At 49.3% G+C, this 19,637-nt stretch overlaps 1 protein-coding gene across 2 annotated transcripts in view; it reads left to right on the top strand.

Annotated features, from left to right (window-relative positions):
• The window catches only part of HTT (huntingtin), a 2,178,328-nt gene that overhangs the window by 2,066,330 nt on the left and 92,361 nt on the right, over positions 1 to 19,637 (top strand). For both annotated transcript variants that reach the window (XM_086964158.1, XM_086964157.1), the window contains 2 exons: positions 5,494 to 5,707; positions 5,829 to 5,934. In XM_086964158.1, the coding sequence (XP_086820284.1) occupies positions 5,494 to 5,707; positions 5,829 to 5,934 (320 nt within the window). The remainder of the gene's footprint in view (positions 1 to 5,493; positions 5,708 to 5,828; positions 5,935 to 19,637) is intronic.

The following is a 19,637-nucleotide window of genomic DNA, read 5'->3' as shown; positions in this document are numbered from 1 at the left end:
GGCTACGTGGGCCTCGCTGCACACTTTTGCGAGGCACTACTGCCTGGACAGTCAAGTCCGGAGGGATGGCTTCTTTGACCGTTCTGTCCTCCAGGACTTTCTGGTGTGAAGTTGTATTGGTTCGCAGACCCACCACCGGGGTTGGTATTGCTGGGGTATCTATTCTAAGGTAAGGAATCTAATACTAACGTGTTTCTTTCAGATGAACAAGTTACTTACCTTCGGTAACGATATATCTGTAAGAAACATTAGTTAGTATTAGATTCCTTACCGCCCCACCCATCCTCCCCGTTCTGCGAACTGATACTTAGGGTTAAGGACATCCCTTTCAGGGCCCTAGTTTCAATGGCTCCAGTGTTGGTTCTCACATGGCTCTGCGTGTTCTGGCGCGGAAAAGCTGTGTGCAAAGAACTGACGTCAGCGCGCGGAGTCGGTGTCTATATACTCCAGCGACGTCATCACGGCGCACGACGCCAACGACGGACGCGGAGCCGCAGGGAACGCCTGCAGACAACGCCTACCGACGCGCAGGGGTACTGCTACGCAAAAGTTTCCGGATCCAGACTGACGCCTGGGGATATTCTAAGTTAAGGAATGTAATACTAACTAATGTTTCTTACAGATATATCGTTACCGAAGGTAAGTAACTTGTTCGCCTGGTTGAGGATGACTGGCTTTTCAGAGGATGTGCAAGCATTGCTTATGGACATGCTCATTGATGGCTCCATCTCTTCGGAAACAAGGTGGATTTAGCACTGGAGCGCTTTAAGGACAGAAGGGCTACAGCCAGGTATTTGAGCCATCCATGGCCCCTCGTCACCCCAATCTGACTTTGCTTCCAGCTACATCTATACCCTTCGAGCCAACTCATAAGCTTTACAGCCTCTATGTGGCTGAGGATGCACCGCCTACAGACCTCTTGGGTCAGGTGGCCAGAGATCAGGCCAGTCCAACACTCCCCCAGTAGCCGCAGCCTCCAGACCCTTAAAGTCTGCCCTCTTACCATCATGGGCACTCAGTGGGGGGCAGGAATCGCCATCGCCTGCCCCACTGGTCAATAACATCAGACCATTGGGTTTTGGAGATTCTCTGAAGGGGCTACTACCTCACCTTCATTCCAACCCCTCCCTACTTTCCACCTACTTATGACTGGCTGACGAAGGACCACCTTTCGCTTCACCGCCAGGAATTGATGGCTCACTTGGCCAAGGGAGCCACAGAGAGAGTGCTGATGCCAAAAGTAGGTTATGGTTGCTATTCCTGCTACTTCCTGGTGCCCCAAAAGGACAGAGACCTATGTCCTATCCTAGACCTGCGCCTTCTCAATTTCTTCCTCATGAAGAAAAACTTCACGCTCACTCAGGTCTTGTCTGCCCTGGCCCTGGAGACTGGATGGTAGCATTAGACTTGCAGGCAGTGGTGTAGCAAAGGCCTCCTCAGCTCCCGCGGTGCAGGGGGGGCCAGTATTACCTATGCTGGAGGGGGCCTCCTCAGCCCCTACTGGTGTGAGTGTGAGGGGCCCCTTCAGCATATCTTGCAGGATCCTCCTCATGTTTTGTTAAACCACTGCTTGCATGGTGCATACTTTCACATCCCTGTCCTGCCTGCCTACAGGCATTACCTACGGTTCACGGTAGATTTTGATCACTTCCAATTCACTGTGTTCCCCTTTGGCCTTGCTCAGCTGTTCACCAAGATGATCGCGGTAGTTGCAGCTCATCTGTGGAGATCAACGGTGCCAGTCCTCCCACTGTCTGGACAACGGGCTTTTGAAGGAGGGCTTGCCCCAGGCTGTCTTCTCCCACCTCCAGACTACAGTGGACCTCCTGCACTTGCTGGGGTTCACTATCAATGTGCCTAAGTCATACCTGACTCTGTCTCAGATGCTTGCTTACATCAGGGCTGTTGTGGAGACAATGCAGTTTTTACCTTATCCTCCCGAACTGCGAGTCCAGGATATTCAGGCTATGATACCAGTGTTTCAGCCTCTATTCTGTATTTTGGTGAAACTAACTCTGAGGCTTCTGGGACTCATGGCCTCTTGCATTCTGCTGGTGACATGCCTGCTGGCATATGCAGACTCTGCAATGGTACCTGAAGTTCCAGTAAGCGCTGCATCAGAGGAATCTCTCCAACATGGTCCAGATCTCAGAGAGAACTGCTAAGGGCCTGCAGTGGTGGCTAATGAACTATTGGGTCAATGGCAGACCGCTCTCCCTTCCCCAACTAGATCTGACAGATATGACAGATGCATCATTCCTGGGAGTGGGCAGCCATCTTGGAGAGTTGGAGATCAGAGGCCTCTGGTCTCTGGCGAAATCCAGACTTCACATCAATCTGTTGGAGCTCTGTGCGATCCGGCTGGCATTGAAAGCTTTTTTACCCTCCATCAAAGGGAGGCTAGGGCAGGTGTTTACAGGAAACACTACCACCATGTGGTTCTGCAACACAAAATGGGATGGGGTGGGGCCGTGGACCCTTTGTCAAGAAGCGCTGCATCTCTGGACATGGGTGGAAGTTCATGGCATATCCCTGATGGTTTAACACCTGGCAGGCTCTCTGAACGCCAGGGCGGACAAACTCAGTCGACAATGCCTAGCGAATTGCGAATAGCACCTCCATCCGGAGGTAGTGGAAGGTCTCTTTCAGCAGTGGGGAGTGCCTTGATTAGATCTGTCCACCACCGAGGAGAAGGCACAATGTCAGCCGTCTGCTCTCTGGAGTTTTTAAGGCGGCTCTTGTTCAGAGACACTTTGCATCTCGATTAGAGCTCAGGCCTCCTGTAAGCCTTTCCACCCATACCACTCAAGAAGATGAGGAACAACCGGTCCAAGTTATCCTTGTGGCTCAGAACTGGGCATGGAGAGTCTGTTATCTCAAGCTGTTGAGCATGGCCATTGGTCTTCCGATCAGGCCGCCCCTTTGGTTGTATCTTCTGTCTCAGCAGCAGGGGAAGGTCCTCCACACAAACCTGTCAACGCTGTGCCTTCTTGCATGGAGATTGAGGGGCTACAATTGATAGCTTTTGGCCTTCCTTCCGAAGTGTACAATTTTATCTTGGGAGCCAGGCATCCCTCCACCAAGACAGTATACACCCGCTCCTGGGGAAATTTTTCGACATGGTGTATAGAATGATTCCCTTTCTTCCCCCTTTTTCGGGTTCTTCTCTTCATTCTTTCTCTTACACAGCAGGACTCTGGGCACTCTCAAAGGTTATCTTTCTGCTATTTCAGCTTTTCCGCGGTTGCCTGACCATTCATTCCTCTTCAAATCCCCTATGGTAAATAGATTTATGAAAGATTTGAAACATTTGTTTCCACCTGCTTTTTATATCATGCCTTAGTGGGACCTCAATCTTGTCCTCACTTACCTTATTTGTGCTCCATTTGAGCCTTTGCACAATTGTCCTCTCAGGCTCCTTACCATCAAGATAGCCGTCCTTGTGGCTATAACATTTGCCCAGAGGGTCTGCAAGCTTCAAACATTTTCATCCAAGCCTCCATACTTAAACATCTACCCAGAAAAAACAGTGCTTCATACAAGAGCCTCCTTTGTACTGAAAGTGATCACTTCTTTTCACATAAACAAATCCATGACCGCCTACTTTTTACACTCCGCCTCATCCCTCCAAGAAGGAGGAGCGACTTCACTGTCTGGACCCAAAAAGAGCATTGTCATTCTACCTTGACTGCACGCAAGAGTTCCGGGTGGATGACAAACTATTCAAGTGTTATTTAGAAGCAAAGAAAGAACAGGCCTTACAGAGGCGGACCAAATCTCAATGGATCATACTCTGTATAAAGATCTGCTACACTTTCACCAAAATACAACGCCGAGGGTTTGCATACTAATTCCACCAGATCTAAAGCTGAGACTATTTCTTTATTACGCAAAGTGCTGGTCCTAGAATATCTGCCATGGGCACAAAACACAACTGCATGAACAGTCAGGTCCTTCGGGATGGGAACTTTGCCCGTTTGGCCCGGCAGGACTTCCTAATATGAAATTGGTCTGCAGGCGCACCTCTGGGGACATATTTCTTGGGTATCAATTCAAAAGATAAGTCATCTGTGGCTAGAAGTCTATCAGATGATCAAGTTACTCACCTTTGGTAACGCCTTATCTGGTAGAGACTCTATTTAGCCTTAAATTCCTTATCTACCCACCCATCCTCCCCGCTCTACAAACGGATTTCCAGGGGCAGGCTTTTTCCCTTTTAGGGCTGTAGTTTTCCATAACATTTGTCAGTGTTCTTCATGACTCCAAGCTCCTGATGTGGAAAGTTGTCTATATAGACACCACCCACGTCACTTCCGGCACGGATGACTGCACACGGAGTAAAATGACGCTATGCCGAGGCAAACGACGCCAGGCAGAGGCGAACGACACCACGCAGAGGTGAACAATGCCACGCGGCAACGTACAACACCACCTACTGGTGCACAGGGGTAGTGCTTCAGAAAAATGTCAGTATCCAGTCTGACGCCTGGAGGTAATTCGAAAGGTAAGGAATCTGCAGCTAGATGGAGTCTGTACCAGATAAGGCATTGCCAAAAGTAAGTAACTTGTTCGCCATGAGGTTCCACATATATTTCACACTAAAGCCTTTGTGATGCCACAGTGGGATCTCAAGTTGGTCCTCACTGTGCACTTTCTTCTAACCAATGCATAGATATCGACTACATATCTTGACTCTGAAGGTTATATTCCTAGTTGAAGTAACTTCAGCTCACCTAGTGAGTGAAATCTAAACTCTCTTGATGCAGCCTCCTTACACCACTTTTTTCTAGATAAAGTGGTGTTGAGGTTCAAGGCTGTCTTTTTGCCAAAGATTGGGTCCGCTTTCATGCTGGACAATCCATTACTTTACCAACATTATTTGCTCTGCCTCAACCCTTGAAACAGGAGATACTCCATTGAATGGACCCCAGAAAAGTTTTGAGCTTCTTAATCAATCGCATTAAAGACCATAGGATGGAAGGTCAGCTTTTTGTGTGGTTCTGCATCCTTCCCAGATGGACAGGTGGGTCCACATAAGGCGAATGCAGATTAAATATATATAATTGAACTCATTTACATACATTGATTATTCTAAAAATCTGATATGGAACATACATTCATGGAAGTACATTAGACAATCATGTTTTCCTCGATCTATGCTTTGACTCAGCGCTTGACTAGTGATTCCCATAACTAACAGACACCTGCTTTCTTTTTTCTTTTAAACTAATGCTTGCCTCACCATTCTTTCCCACTGCCTCCTGGATCATCAGATATCCAGGATATGCACCAACATTTCCTTTAGCTTTCCAATAATAGTCTAGTTTGCTTTTTGGGATTGATGAAAAGAACTGACAATAATACTTTCCATATAGGTTGCAAACATGAGTAAATAGTGGCTATCCATGCATTCCGTAGTTCTTTTCCTTCCTGTGCTAAGAATATCCTAATATTATTACAACGTGTCATTGTTATTTCCTCTTCTTGTTGTAGATGTGCGGAGTGATGATTTCCGGTAGCGAAGAAGCTACTCCGTCGATTATTTACCACTGTGTCCTGAGAGGTTTGGAACGTCTACTCCTCTCCGAGCAGCTATCTCGACTCGATGGAGAAGCTCTGGTGAAGCTCAGTGTCGACAGAGTTAACATGCACAGTCCTCACAGAGCAATGGCAGCCCTTGGATTAATGATGACTTGCATGTATACAGGTAAGAAGGGATCGTTCAGCACATGCTTTAAATATTAGGTTGGCTTTCAGCTACAATAATTGCTTCAGGTCCTTTCAATATGTGCTTTGACTCAACTACTAAATATTTTGTATATTTCCAGGGAAAGAGAAAATAAGTCCAGGACGTATAACAGACCCTAATCCCACAGCGCCAGACAGCGAATTGGTCATTGTAGCCATGGAGCGCGTGTCTGTTCTTTTTGATAGGTAGGTGTGATTTCATGTATTATTTGAGAAGTGAATTGATCCTTCATATTACTGATATTCACACTAACAAAGGGATTTCTTTCTGGCTTAACTTATTCATTTGTTTTCAACAGTTGTCAAATATTCAAATTCCTTTTCTTGGGAGAAACGAAATATTTAGTTTTTAACTCCAGTACCAGTTCCACTGAAGCCAATGAGGTCAGGTTGGTCAAACCATCCTCACTTCCAAAGCACTAGACATAGCTTGTGATGTTGAGGTTAACCACTACTAGTTTACTTAATAGCTCCACACTAACAAAGAGTGAAATTATGTAGGAAAGCTATGTGGTTTTGTAGTTAAACACTTGGGGGTGGGGTAATTGTTCTTGCTCCAAACTCTTCCGGAAAATCCCTCTCTAATTAGATTGCACTACAGTGGCAATATTCTTAATTCAACTGAGGACCCAATCGGCAATAGTTCACTAATGGTAGGTGTTAAACTTTTCACCTGTGCTCCAGCGTTCACTGCATCATTTAAATGTTTATTTTGAAGAAAGGTTTGTTCAGGAACATGTACTTCATAATTCTATAATTTGAAGATCAGTGAATTGATAATGTAACTAACTAGTTTACTATTTCATTTTCTTTATTTTTGTAAATATCTTTTTTATTCGCATTTGTTATTTTGCAAAACAAACAATCCATATACAGTCATGCATGTGGTAAACCTTTTATCCAGTATTATGGGTGTCTTTCATAGATTCACATGCCTGAATCATTCCCCGTCGTCGAGACGGGAGTCTCCAGTACATAGAAAAGTAATGTCCTATAGATATATATAGAGAAACATAGGCCTAAGGGCCTCACCTTAGTAGCCTATCTATGTCCTTTTGTAAAAAGGACCAAACTCCAGAAGGTAGCCAATCAGCTATCACCTCCCTCTGGAACCTTCCTGTCAGGAGCCTCAGTCTCTCAGATTTTCTACCGCACGTTGTGCTAGGGAGTCTCCACCTGAGTTCTCCTCAGGTTTCCTTGTTTAAACTTATTCACAGAAACTGGATATTTTCTTCATAGTTCTACCATGGCTGATCAACAGAAGAAGGGTCTCTTCAGAGCTTGCTCTTCTTGTGGTAAGAAGAGGCTCCATATTGATGATAAGCATGAAACCTGCTTATACTGTCTTTATCCGGACCATACACCAAAAGAATGTAGAGTTTGTAGAACCATCTCTACAAAAACTCTAAAAGACAGAGAAGGACGATTACTACTCTGGCTGAACAGGCTGAAAACCAGAGACAACCTGGAGTCTTCAGAGGACGGTGAGATAGCTTCTGTTTCCTCTCAATTGTCCTTGAAGAGGCCTAGGGTTACTTCCCCTAGCCCTTCAGACGTTCCTCCTAAAAAGAAAGTCTTCAGAGGCAAAATCCACAACGTCTGACAAGGAGGTTTCTGCCTTCAGGAAGCCTGCGCCGTCGTCGACGACTATTTCGTCGACGCTTTCCTCAGCGCAGAAGAAGACTGTGGCTCCAGTCTATGTTTCGACGACGACGGCGTCGTCAGCCTTCTCATCGACGACGACGACTAATCCATCGTCGACGGCGGGTAAGCCTGTGTCGTCGATTATCATCATTAAAAAGCCATCGACGACGATAAAGATCTCGTGTCGACGAAGACATCGACGACGATGAGGACACCGTTGACGACTGCACCGTCGACAAATCCCCCTTCGACGAGGGTACCGTTGACGAAGGTTCCGTCGACGAAGGTGCGTCGACGAACGCACCGTCGACGACGATGGATATTCAGCCAAAGACGACACCGTCAAGGACATAGTCGCCGACACCATGGAAAAAATCGGAGCTGATTTCCCCGTCGACAGCAGCTGCCATTCAGCAGTCTACGATCCCACCATCGAAGAAAAAGCCAATTAAACCAGACCTAACGTCTCCCAGTAGGGTGCAAAGGTTGCCCCCAACTCGTCTACTGCAGGACGAGGACTCAGATGAGGATCTGGACGAACAGGCCACCAGCCCTTCACACTTAATAGTAAAGTGCCAAAGCACTGATGATGAGGGGGATGCAGTGGAATTTACAGAAGAGACTGTGCATACACAAGTCCAGACGCAAGTCACGCCAATGGTATGCCTTTCAGCATCTATAGTTTCAGATTTGCAGTTCTTGATTCAAGACTACAAGCAGCGATTTCCTGAATCGCCCTCTGCTCCATCAGCGGGGACAAACCCAGCTGCATCTGAACCAACGCCATCTTCACGGTCTAGACCACCACCATTAGTGATCTGCCAGGAAAGAGAGCCAGTGAAGGATATCCCGTCTTCTGACGAGAAAGTTGAAGAACCGGAGGATGGAGAGGTCCAAGATGACCAGTCTGACCATAGAGACGAGGAGGACTACATCGCTCCTTCTCCTGCCACTCCTGGGCCCACTTCCTAAGACTCACCGCCAGTGGACATTGGCGGATTTCACAACTTAGTGGAGAGAGCGGCCAAAAGATTCCATATGACGAAATAGATTGTTTCCTGTACGATTTTAAAGACCCGGTTAGGAAAACAACCAAATCAATTTCTATCATCGAACACATATGGGAGCAGGGAAAACAGCTCCTGCAGACACCAGCCTCAGTTTCAGCAGTGGTACCACGGCTGGACAAAAAATATAAGGCACCAACAACAGCGCCAGCCTGCCTTACGGGTCATCCCAAGCCAGATTCTGTGGTTACCCAGGTGGCACAGAAAAATTCTAGAAATCCGTCATCTTCATTGTCAGCACCGCCGGACAAGGAGGGCAGGAAACTAGAGAGTATTGGCAAACGCTTTTCCACCACGTCGGCCATGACTGTGAAAGTAGTTAATTCCATTGCGCTACTAGGCCGCTACAACAGGCAATTGTGGGAGGATATTGCTCCGTATCTGGCGGAGCTACCAGACAAAGTGAAAGAGGAGGTTCAATCACTCCTTAGAGGGCCAAAAATCAGCATCGGAACTTATTGATTGCGCGATGTATGCTGCAATGACCGGCTTCAGACAGCTGGCAGGGGCTACGGTCTTGCGAAGACAGGGGTGGCTCAAAGCTACATCCTTCCACCAAGAGGTCCAAACTAAGGTACTGGACATGCCTTACGACCGCCAACACCTCTTTGGTGAAAAAATCGACGAAGCTCTTCAAACAATCAAAAAATATACGGACACTGCAAAGGCGCTTGGCACACTACAGTTTAGGAGCCAGTCCTTTCGAGGGAGCAGGGGTAGAGGTCAATCCTCTTACAGAGGATCTTACCAAAACAAATCCTCATACTCCTATAATCAGGGCCGGTCGCAATACCAACAGCGACAGCAACAACAAGGTCGCCAGACCTCGTATGGAAGGTCCAACTACAGCGGAAAAAAACAAAGGAAAACCACTGGCGGACGCCAATGACCTTCTCCAGCAGCCAGTCCGTCCACAATCTCACTTTTTCAAACTTGGACGAAAACTGACACACTTCCTCAACAATTGGAGATCAATTACAACAGATTGATGGGTGCTCCAATTGATCCAATTCGGACATTCGTTGGAATTCAAATCAATCCCCCCGACAACTCCTCGCAAAATGCAACACAGGAATCTACGATTACTCCTTCAAGAAGTCTTTTTTGTATGCTGAAGAAAGGAGCAATAGAGCGAGTACCATCAGCTCACAGAGGAAAGGGGTTTTACTCTCGCTTCTTTCTGATACAAAAGAAAGGGAAGAAATGGAGGCCCATGTTAGATCTCAGGGCACTCAACGCATTCTTGAAGAGTCAATCGTTCTGCATGGTTACGATCCAGGAGATCTTGGGGCTACTAGAGGAAGGGGACTTTATGACGTCTCTAGACCTGCAAGACGCATATTACCACATCCCCATTCACAAAGGCCACAGAAAATTCCTCAGATTCGCAGTGGCGGGTCAACACTATCAATTCTGTGTCCTCCCATTTGGTCTCAAGTCGGCACCGCGGATATTCACCAAGTGCCTTTCTCCAGTGGCGGCTTTCCTACAACAGCATGGACACCAGGTCTTCCCATATCTGGACGACTGGCTGGTGAAAGCGCCATCTGTGGCAGACGCAGCAAAATCCTCCAGCGCCTGTCTCAATCTTTTCCAGCACCTGGGCCTGATGCTCAATCAAGGGAAGTCTGCTCTACAGCCCTCCCGAGTTCTTACCTTTCTCGGGGCAACATTGGATACGGAATGTTCAAAAGCATTCCCATCTCAAGAAAGAAAGCACAAGCTTCTCACTCTGGCCACCTCAGTGGCCTCGAAAAAAACTTTACTGGTCCGTACGTTCAAGTCCCTCTTGGGGATGATGTCCTCGTGTATCCTGCTGATTCCCTACTGTCGGCTCAGAATGCGCCCACTGCAGGAGGCCTTGACCAGGCAATGGACTCAAACCACAGGTTCTTTTGAGGATCGCATTGTGATAACTCAGCAAATGACAAAGGCCTTACTCTGGTGGAGGTCGCTCAAGAACCTCTCACAAGGGCTACCGTTCCTGCTTCCTGCAGCCCCACATGTGATAACAACGGACGCCTCTCTAGAGGGATGGGGAGCTGTCCTCCAGGAGTTGCAGATCAGTGGCAAGTGGACGGAACAGGAAACGCAGCTCCATATCAACCTTCTGGAGCTGAGGGCAGTTTTTCTAGCTCTGCAGGCCTTCCTACCGCGCATCAGGAACTCCCCAGTGCTCATCAGGACCGACAACACTACGACGATGCACTACTTGAACAAGCAGGGAGGAACACGTTCGCTCACACTATCTCGCGAATCGCAGAAAATTTGGAACTGGCTTATGCTCCACAGTATCACGTTAAAAGCGGAGTATGTCCCAGGCAAGGACAACGTCATAGCAGATGCTCTAAGCAAACAGAGATCTATGTCCCACGAATGGGAGCTCGACCAAGAGGTGCTAGATCACGTCTTCTCGGAATGGGGAACACTACAGATCGACCTTTTTGCCACCCGGGAGAACGCCAAATGCCGCAACTTCGCAAGTTGGCATCCCCAGTTAAGGTCACTCGGAAATGCATTTTCCATCGCTTGGCGCAACGTGTTTGCGTACGCCTTTCCGCCATTCCCACTGATACCAAGAGTCCTCAGGAAGATGAAGACAGAGCACGGCAATCTGATTCTGATTGCCCCATTCTGGCCGAGACAGCATTGGTTCACGGACCTCCATCGCCTCGCAGTTCAGCCGCCAATCCGTCTGTGTCTACATCCATCCCTGCTCACGATGTCCAACGGCCAAGTCCAGCACGTGAATCTGAAATCACTCAGGTTATCGGCTTGGCTCCTGAGTACCGAGAGTTCTGCCAGCTAGACATCCCGCAGGAGTCCAAAGATGTCCTCGCGAAGGCAAGAGCGGAGAGCACAATCAAAACCTATTCCTTAAAGTGGAAACGCTTTTGCATCTGGTGTATGGACAAGGGTCTACATCCCTTTCAGGCTACTCCATACCTACTACACCTGGCACAGTCGGGCCTTGCGCATGTCTCCATCAGAGTTCATCTGGCGGCGATTTCACGGTATACAAGATCTTCAAAAGGGCCCTCTCTCTGGTCACACAGGTTAATAAAACAGTTCCTAAAAGGACTCTTCAGATCCTTTCCTCTGCCACTGAGGGTCCCGCCAACATGGCATCTCAATGTGGTCCTCAACCAACTGATGAAGCACCCTTTCAAACCCATCCACAGGGCAGACGTCAAATACATCTCCTGGAAAACAGCCCTCCTTCTGGCACTGACCTCAGCAAGAAGGGTCAGTGAACTACAGGCTCTTTCCATACAAGATCCCTTCATGCAGGTTAAGGTGGTTTTAAGAACTAATTCTCGCTTTATTCCTAAAGTCAGACTTCCATTTAAATGAGCCGGTAGTCCTCCTATCATTGTTCCCAAATCCCAGCACTACGGCTGAAAGGACTCTGCACTCTTTGGACCTGAAAAGGTGTCTTAAATGTATTTTACCTTGACAAGATAAAACAGTTCAGGAAGGGGAGGAGCCTAGCCTGCAACCATGATGGCCGCTTAAACCCTCGGCTCCGCCGACCCTCTTGCTTTCCTCCCGTATTGCCACTTATCCTGCAAGCTATCCTGTTTCTATGCCGAGTTATCGGATCCGGGAGGGGATTCTGATTCTAACGCTGTGCTCCCCGGTGCGCTCCCGGCGGTGGATGCGAAGCGGTGTCCTTGCTTCCTCCTTTGTGCTCCATGGCGGCGACCGGGTCTTTCTTCATTGGAGACGGCCGGCCCTGACTACGACACCGGCGGCCATTGCAACTCGATCGGAGCCGGCCGGCGGAGAGAAGCTGCTGCACTGTGCTTTCCGCTGCAGCGATTCCGTCTGCTTTGCAGATCTCCGTGCTTGGAGGACAACGCGGCTGTGAGTGACACATTGTATCCTCTCCCCAGCTAGTGGACGGCTTTACCAGCTTTCTCGTCTCCCAGCGCTGCGGTGGGTGCCATTTTGTATCGAAGACTCGGCACTCGAAACTGACGACCCCGGGCTGCTACTGAGGGTACGGGCGATCACCGACCCTACACTGGAATCGTGTGGGGTGTCGGAATGGAGTGTGCTGCCCCTTTGCCCCCAGCCCGGCTGTACTATGCAGAGCGGCGACGAGATGATCGGCTGTTCACAGGGGATGTCGGCGGCCAGTCTCGAGAACTGCTCCATGTCTGTGTGCCCGATGTGCAGGGAGCTGCTGCACCCCTATTTCCTGAGGCACCATTGCGGATTTGCGATGTTCTGGGCGCTCTAGGTGCGCTACGAGCTGCCCTACATGATAATGCCCGAGATCTGGGGTGCCGGCTGGACGCCATTTCATTTGCTGTGCCCTCGACTGGCCAAGTTTGCTTTCGAGTGCGGGGCACTGCGCCACACCCTGTAACCGACTGCTGTGGATTGCCTACCCAGATGTACACGGCGGCATTGAAGGTACAGGATCCTGATCCCGCCGCGGTGCTGACTGTATTGGTTGGGAAGAGGTCTGGTGTTCGTGGACTTATGCGGTGGCGGGGGAATCGTCTCCAGACGCCATGTCCGGCTGCTCCTAGGTGGTCTAGTGGCGGGACTTAAAACCTTATTATGGAACTGATGCTACTGCTTTGGTCGGCCGATCTTGGAGGATTATTTCTATGCGTTGTTTCTTTTTGTACTGTCGTAGTTGCGTTGGACAGTCTTTGGGGGACAGCGTCCTATTCTGTGGTGGTCATCCCGTCTGCTTACCCCATCCATGATGGTTACTGTACAGCTGGACCTTGTTGACGCACCAGACCGTAAGGGGCAAGGTTGAAGATGTTTCCTCTTTTTTGATTGCTGATGCTCGCACTGCTGGGACTATGATGGACAAACGGGGGAGTTGAACGTTAGTTCTATATCGGTTTGGGGGTCCGGGGATGGGCGGCCGTGATTACACACGTTGATTGCTCTGAGTATGTACGTTTGGCCCTCCTCCGGTTTCATAGAATTCCTTTTCTTTTCTTCCTTTTCTTTCTGCTTCTGTATTTCGGGTACTCTTTTTTGGGCGACAGACACACTGCTAGGGGGGGGTAGGCCATAGCCTCTGCATGCGTGTAGGGGGAGGGGGGGGGGGTTTATTTTGTCCGCTTTCGTTTCTATGGGTCTTATTTTTCTCTCTGTTTTCACCTTCCTTTCTTTCTTGTTTCTTCTTGGGTCAGTGGGGTGGATCGGTGTTAGGTGGGTAGCAACCGGCATGCAACATACTTTGTGATTGTTTATCCTTTTGTATTATCCGTGTGCCGCCATTTTGGCTATGTTTTTCTGCTCGTTGGATTTCATCTGGTAGACGTTGCCCGCTCATGTCTTCGGTGGATTGTATGTACTCTGATCCTTCTTAGCTCCTATACTTTCATATATATTTTAATGACAAAACTTTAAAAATGAACCTTAACTTCTCCTGTTTCTCAGTGGTACGTAGAACTCCGGTGTAACTCAGGTTGATTGTTCTCTTGTACTGAAGTGCTACTGAGTTGAAGTATAGCTTGCTACAATGCTTATAACTATGTCGAGGCCGGCCGGATGGTTGTAGGCCTGTATTTGTCCTCTGATACTGCGCGATAAAGGTTTTCAAAAATTTAAAAAAAAACAGTTCAGGAAAACAAATCAGCTATTCATCGCTTTTAGTAGGCCATGGAATGGCATGCCGCTTTCCAAACAAAGTATTTCAAGATGGATATCTTCAGCAATTGCCTTTTGCCACGACAGAGCCGGACGACCATTGCACTCAAAAGTAAGAGCTCATTCTACAAGAGCTGTGTCCACATCGGCTGCACTATTCACTGGGGTGCCAATACTGGACATTTGCAGAGCGGCGACGTGGAAGTCACCGCATACCTTCACCAGGCACTATTGCCTGGATACGGAACTGATGCAGGATGCAGCAGTGGGCCAGGCTGTGCTACGCCACCTATTCCAATGAGGTGAGCCTTCCTCCTTCCCGCCATCCTTCGCTGGTATGCACATTTATTTACTTCTTTCTTATTATGTATTGATGGCTTTTAGTCGCATGATATGTATTATCTAAAGACTGGTATATGCTGTTCCATCAGAAATGTGCATAATGTATTGCTTCCTACTCTGATTCAGGCATGTGAATTAATGAAAGACACCCATAATTTATTTTATTTATTTATTTATTTCGATTTGTATAGCGCTATATAACCCTGGGGTCTCTAAGCGCTTGTCCAGTAAGCACCGCAGGAAACCAAAAAAGACACTTCCCAGAAATTTATAGCCCTCCCCAGGCCTTCTGGAAAAGAACAGTCTTCAACCTCTTCCGAAAGGACAGCAAATTAGATTCTTTGCGCAAGTCCGCCGGTAGACTATTCCAAGCCGCTGGGAGGGTGTTCGAGATGGCACGACCGCCCACTGTCGCCAATCTGAAACGAGGTTGCATGAGAAGAGTTGCCTCAGCAGATCTTAACACCCTGGCAGGTTTATATGGAGTCAGGCGGGTCTTAATGTATCTTCGTGCCTTACCATAAAGCGATTTATGAGCAATGCATAACCCTTTGAAGAGCACCCTCTGCCTTACTGGGAGCCAATGTAGCTCACGCATAAGTGGGGACACATGCGTGCTCCTGGGTTTCTTATGAATGAGCCTAGCGGCATCATTCATCACCATCTGAAGTTTGTCTAGGAGTTTTTGGGGTAAACCCAAATATAGCGAGTTGCCGTAGTCCAGTCTTGCAAGGATCATAGCGGAAACCGCCCGTCTCAGTGTGGAATGGGACAGTAATGGCGCAATTTTTCTAAGTTGACGAAGCAGGCCAACACAAGTTCCTACCACCGTGGTAACTTGTTTCCGCATGGAAAGCTTGTCATCCACATAGATGCCTAGGCTTTTTACAGCCACTGCTGGCTCCGGGGGCGGTCCAAGTTCCCTCGGCCAGAATCCATCATGCCATGGATTGCCAGCGATGGTAATAGGTAGAACTTCCGTCTTGTCCGGATTAATTTTTAGGGAGTTCAGCGACATCCAATTAGCTGTATGCTTCAAGATGGTTTGCAGATTTGCTGGCGCCCCAGGCGCATTATCCGTTTGGATAATGATTTGGGTGTCGTCCGCATAGTTGTATACCTGACAATCCATTTGATTCAGGAGTGCAATCAATGGTTGGAGATATATATTGAATAACAGGGGCGACAAAGCCGACCCCTGTGGCACTCCACAAGAGATTGGTGTTGCAGTAGAGAGCAATTCTCCCAGCTGAACTCTTTGTGTCCTCCCTTGTAGAAAAGAAGCAAACCAGGCGTGGGCTGTGCCCTGGATGCCGAAGTCCCTCATCCGCGACAGGAGTTGTTTGTGACAAACGGTGTCAAACGCCGCGGAGAGGTCTAACAGCACCAGGGCGCCGGGTATCTTCTTGTCTGCCCTATTCCGGAGCTCGTCTATGATGGACAGCATGACCAGTTCCGTGCTGTGATTTGCACGGAACCCCGATTGGTTTGGTTCCAACAGACCGTTCCTTTCTAGATGGTCAGAAAGGTCGGCCAAAACATGCTGTTCCAGCACTTTGGCCAGGAAAGGGATCTGGGAAATAGGCCTAAAATTTTTTAGGCATTTCACGTCTGCCCCAGGCTTTTTTAGCAGAGGGATCAACCTTGCTTCCTTAAAGGCAGTGGGAACCTTTCCTGATGCTAAAGATGAGTTCAAAAGATTCAGCACCTCCTCTTCTATTCCTGGCATAGCCAGTTTGAAGACATCAGGGGGACAAGGGTCAGCTTGGGAGCCAGACTTAACTCTCCCAATGAGCAGGGACAGTTCCTCTTTCGTAATGGGAGGAAGGAAATCCAGAGGTCTATCCACCAGCTTTTTAGCCGACGTAGTCAGTGGGGGGCAAGCATGTATTGGAGTGCAGGCAATTTCCGAAGTAAGATCTTTAATTTTGCTGGTTACTGGATAAGAAATGCGTTACTTACCTGTGTAGGAGAGTAGGGTCTGCAATCCTATGATCACCCAGATTTTTTGCTTTTATTTCACTGGTTTACGACTTTCCCTGGCTGTGGGCCTGCCAATCAGACCCACAGCCTAGCTGTTCTCTCACTAAATTGACATGTGTACCTTAGGTGCATTATCCAATTGGAACTGGGCCACCTTATCAGACCCTGTAACTCAGGGCATAGGTGTACCCAGGGCCTACCAGGGGCTGAAGCATGTATTATGCCACCCCTGGATGGCCATCTAAATCTGACACAACTGGCTGCACGACAGCTGGGGCAAGGTGGTGTAATCACCCTTTGCTTTAGATATAGTATACCTATATCTAACCCTAACAATGGACACACAGATTCCTATCAGTCACTCCTATGGCAGGCCTTGACAATCCTGAAGGTAGAGTGCATGGAATCGTGTGAAATGGTGCTCTGGCATGAGCTGAGCCCGTTTGCAGCTTGCGGAACCAAGTCCTAATAGCTGTTCCATGATAACGCATACCATATACTCTTAAGTGCATTATAATCCTCGCGGTTAAATGCTATCTTTGGTATTGCTTTATCAAAACATGTCGAGTAAGGTGTCATACGAATTGGAATACTAACCCCTCGCCAATTCTGGCGACGGGGTTAGCATTCCACCCTTCTAGAGGGACACGACATGTATGTAACTGTGAACCCCGGTTAAAGTTAACTGAAGCCTCAGCTCCACAAAATGGATGCTACCACCACAGAAACGAGTCTGACCTCCTGCTGCTGGGAGTCCTTCCAGCGAGGAGAGCTTGGACAAAGGGTTTCCTGTCAGGGGCGGTGCTAGCACCATCCCAGACAGGGTTTTGTGTATCCTGGGTAGGCAGGGCTTTACAGGAAGGTGACTGCAGAGTGGCACCCCGGTGCTCACTACGCATCTGCCGGCTCGAACCAGTTCCAGGGGCACACCAGCCCCTGGCCTGGGGAAAGTCCGGCATGGGAGAGGGGTGTAACCACCCCCTTTCCCGGTCCCACCCCTAGGGCAGGACCTAGTCGCGTACCCACCCCTTTCTTTAGGATAAAGGCAGGATCGGGGACCCTTCCAAATTAGATCATCTTTGAATCAAGAAACTACTTTCTATGAAAGGAACTCTCGACTTCTTCTCAAGATTTCTCCCTTGTGGCTAAGGAGTAGTCACCCTGCATCCGCAGGCACCATCTAAGAACTCTGCGGTTTGCTGCACGTCCTTCCTCAGGAATCCAACCGACCAGCACGACGAGACCCGGCTTCCCTGGCACCTCTGACCTCTACCTACCTCTACAGCTAAGCTGAGAACCGTAGGTGCGACGAGACCTCGAGGGACCGGCCATCATCAGAACTGCACGACTTCTATCCAGCACGACCGCCGAGGGATCCTCTGGTGAGTGCTTTGGGGTCCGAGAAGCCCCGACCCTGAGCAGCTCCAGCACCGAAGTCCAGCCTCCCAGCATCTCCACGATCTGCGTGGGGCCCTTCTGCTTTTTGCTGCTCACCGCGTTGTTTGGCCGCTGGCTTGTGGCCTTCTTAACGACGCCCGACGACATCACTGCTGCTGGTCTGGTTGTTCCAGACTGGCCCTTGCTCCCTTCCAAAAGAGGAGCACCCCGGACCCTCCTGGTCCACTCCAGACGCCATTTTAGGTCCACCGCGTGGGCTTGAATTTGCCAAGACTTGTTGCTCCAATCCTGGGTCCAGCGACGTCGACAGCATCATCCATCGTGGGACAGCTCGCACCTCCATCCTGGTCGCCGACAACGCCTCCTGGTCCGTGAGTCTGCAGAGCACAGCGTCGCCCACTCACCTAGTCGAGGTGACTACCATCCGGTGCCCTCCTGGTGCCCCCTGACTACTGGCTAGTAGTCACGAACTTGGTCCCCTCTGCTTTCAGGTGTCATCCATCTTCTATCCAGGCTTAGATCACTCGAACAATCTTCACTGGTCGCCTGCCAGCAACTTCTTTCTTCAGGCTCCTGGTTCGTCTACGAGGATTCCCGACGTCTTTTGAGACCTATGCAGCTGCAGCCCCTGGGCTAGGTAACTTCGGCATTTCGGTGCCCCAGCATAGCCTCACTATCCAAGGGTCAGGATCCACTGTCGTTTTCGATCTACCTTATAGGGTTCGCCCGAGAACACTAACTTTGTGAGGTTATGTTATGTTATGTTATATTAATTTATTATGCGCACAGATACTCCAGCCAAGGAGCGTCCCGGCGCAGAGACAAGGAGAAACATAACACAACAGGGAAATGAAGGTGTAAAAAGAGGCAGCTAAAACAAGAATGTTTTTATAGCCCTCCGGAAGGTCAGGAGGTCCTCCAGCAAACGAATTTCAACAGGGAGGGAGTTCCAAGCTGATGCAGCTTTTACGCTGAAAGAACGACCCCCCATACGGCTGAGTCTGAATCTGGGGACTAGAGCGAGGGCCAGGCCCTGGGAACGGAGGGTACGGGTGGGGACATAGAAGGAGAGACAGCTGGACAAGATTTCAGGGCCTATACCTCTCACTGGGAGCCAGTGTAAGGAGCGAAGGACATTTGCCACCGAACAGAATCTGGGCAGGCCAACAATAGCTCTAGCCGCAGCGTTCTGGACCCGCTGCAGGCGAGTTAACTCAGCCTGGTTGGCCCCAGCCAGGAGAGAGCTAGCGTAAGCCAGGCGAGAGATGATAGTTGCCTGGTTCACCAATTGCCTGGTCGGGGCATCAAAGAATTTAAGAACAGGTCTCAAACCTCTTAACAGACCAAAGCAGCAGGCAGCTGTTTTTTTGGTGTGCCCAACAAAGGAGAGGCCCGCGTCCAGCCAGACCCACAGATTTTTCACCTCCGACACCGGGGTCGACTGGGTCCCAGCTCAGAAGGCCACCATTGGTCACCCCACAGCTCCACTCCCCTACCGACAACCATCACCTCTGTTTTAGTGGCATTGAGCTGGAGACAGTTTCCTTTCAACCAGCTAGCCACCGCCTTCAGTCCAGACTGAAACCTGGGGGCCTCTTGCTCCGCGTCCCCGCTGAGAGTAACCGCCAGCTGTGTGTCGTCGGCATATGAGACCAAGGTTAGGCCCCACTGCCTAGCGACATCAGCCAGCGGTCTCACGTAAAGATTGAACAACGTGGGACTCAGCGAGGACCCCTGCGGTACCCCCATGGCCAGAGGTTGGAAATTGGACTTGAAGGGAGGGGTGGCAACACAGAAGGAACGATCATCGAGGAAGGAGCGGAACCATTG

This window comes from Lissotriton vulgaris, chromosome 3_2 (assembly GCF_964263255.1).
Source record: "Lissotriton vulgaris chromosome 3_2, aLisVul1.2, whole genome shotgun sequence".
Lineage (NCBI taxonomy): Eukaryota > Metazoa > Chordata > Amphibia > Caudata > Salamandridae > Lissotriton > Lissotriton vulgaris.
Note: the sequence above shows the minus strand (reverse complement) of the source record. Positions and strands in the feature narration are given on the sequence as shown.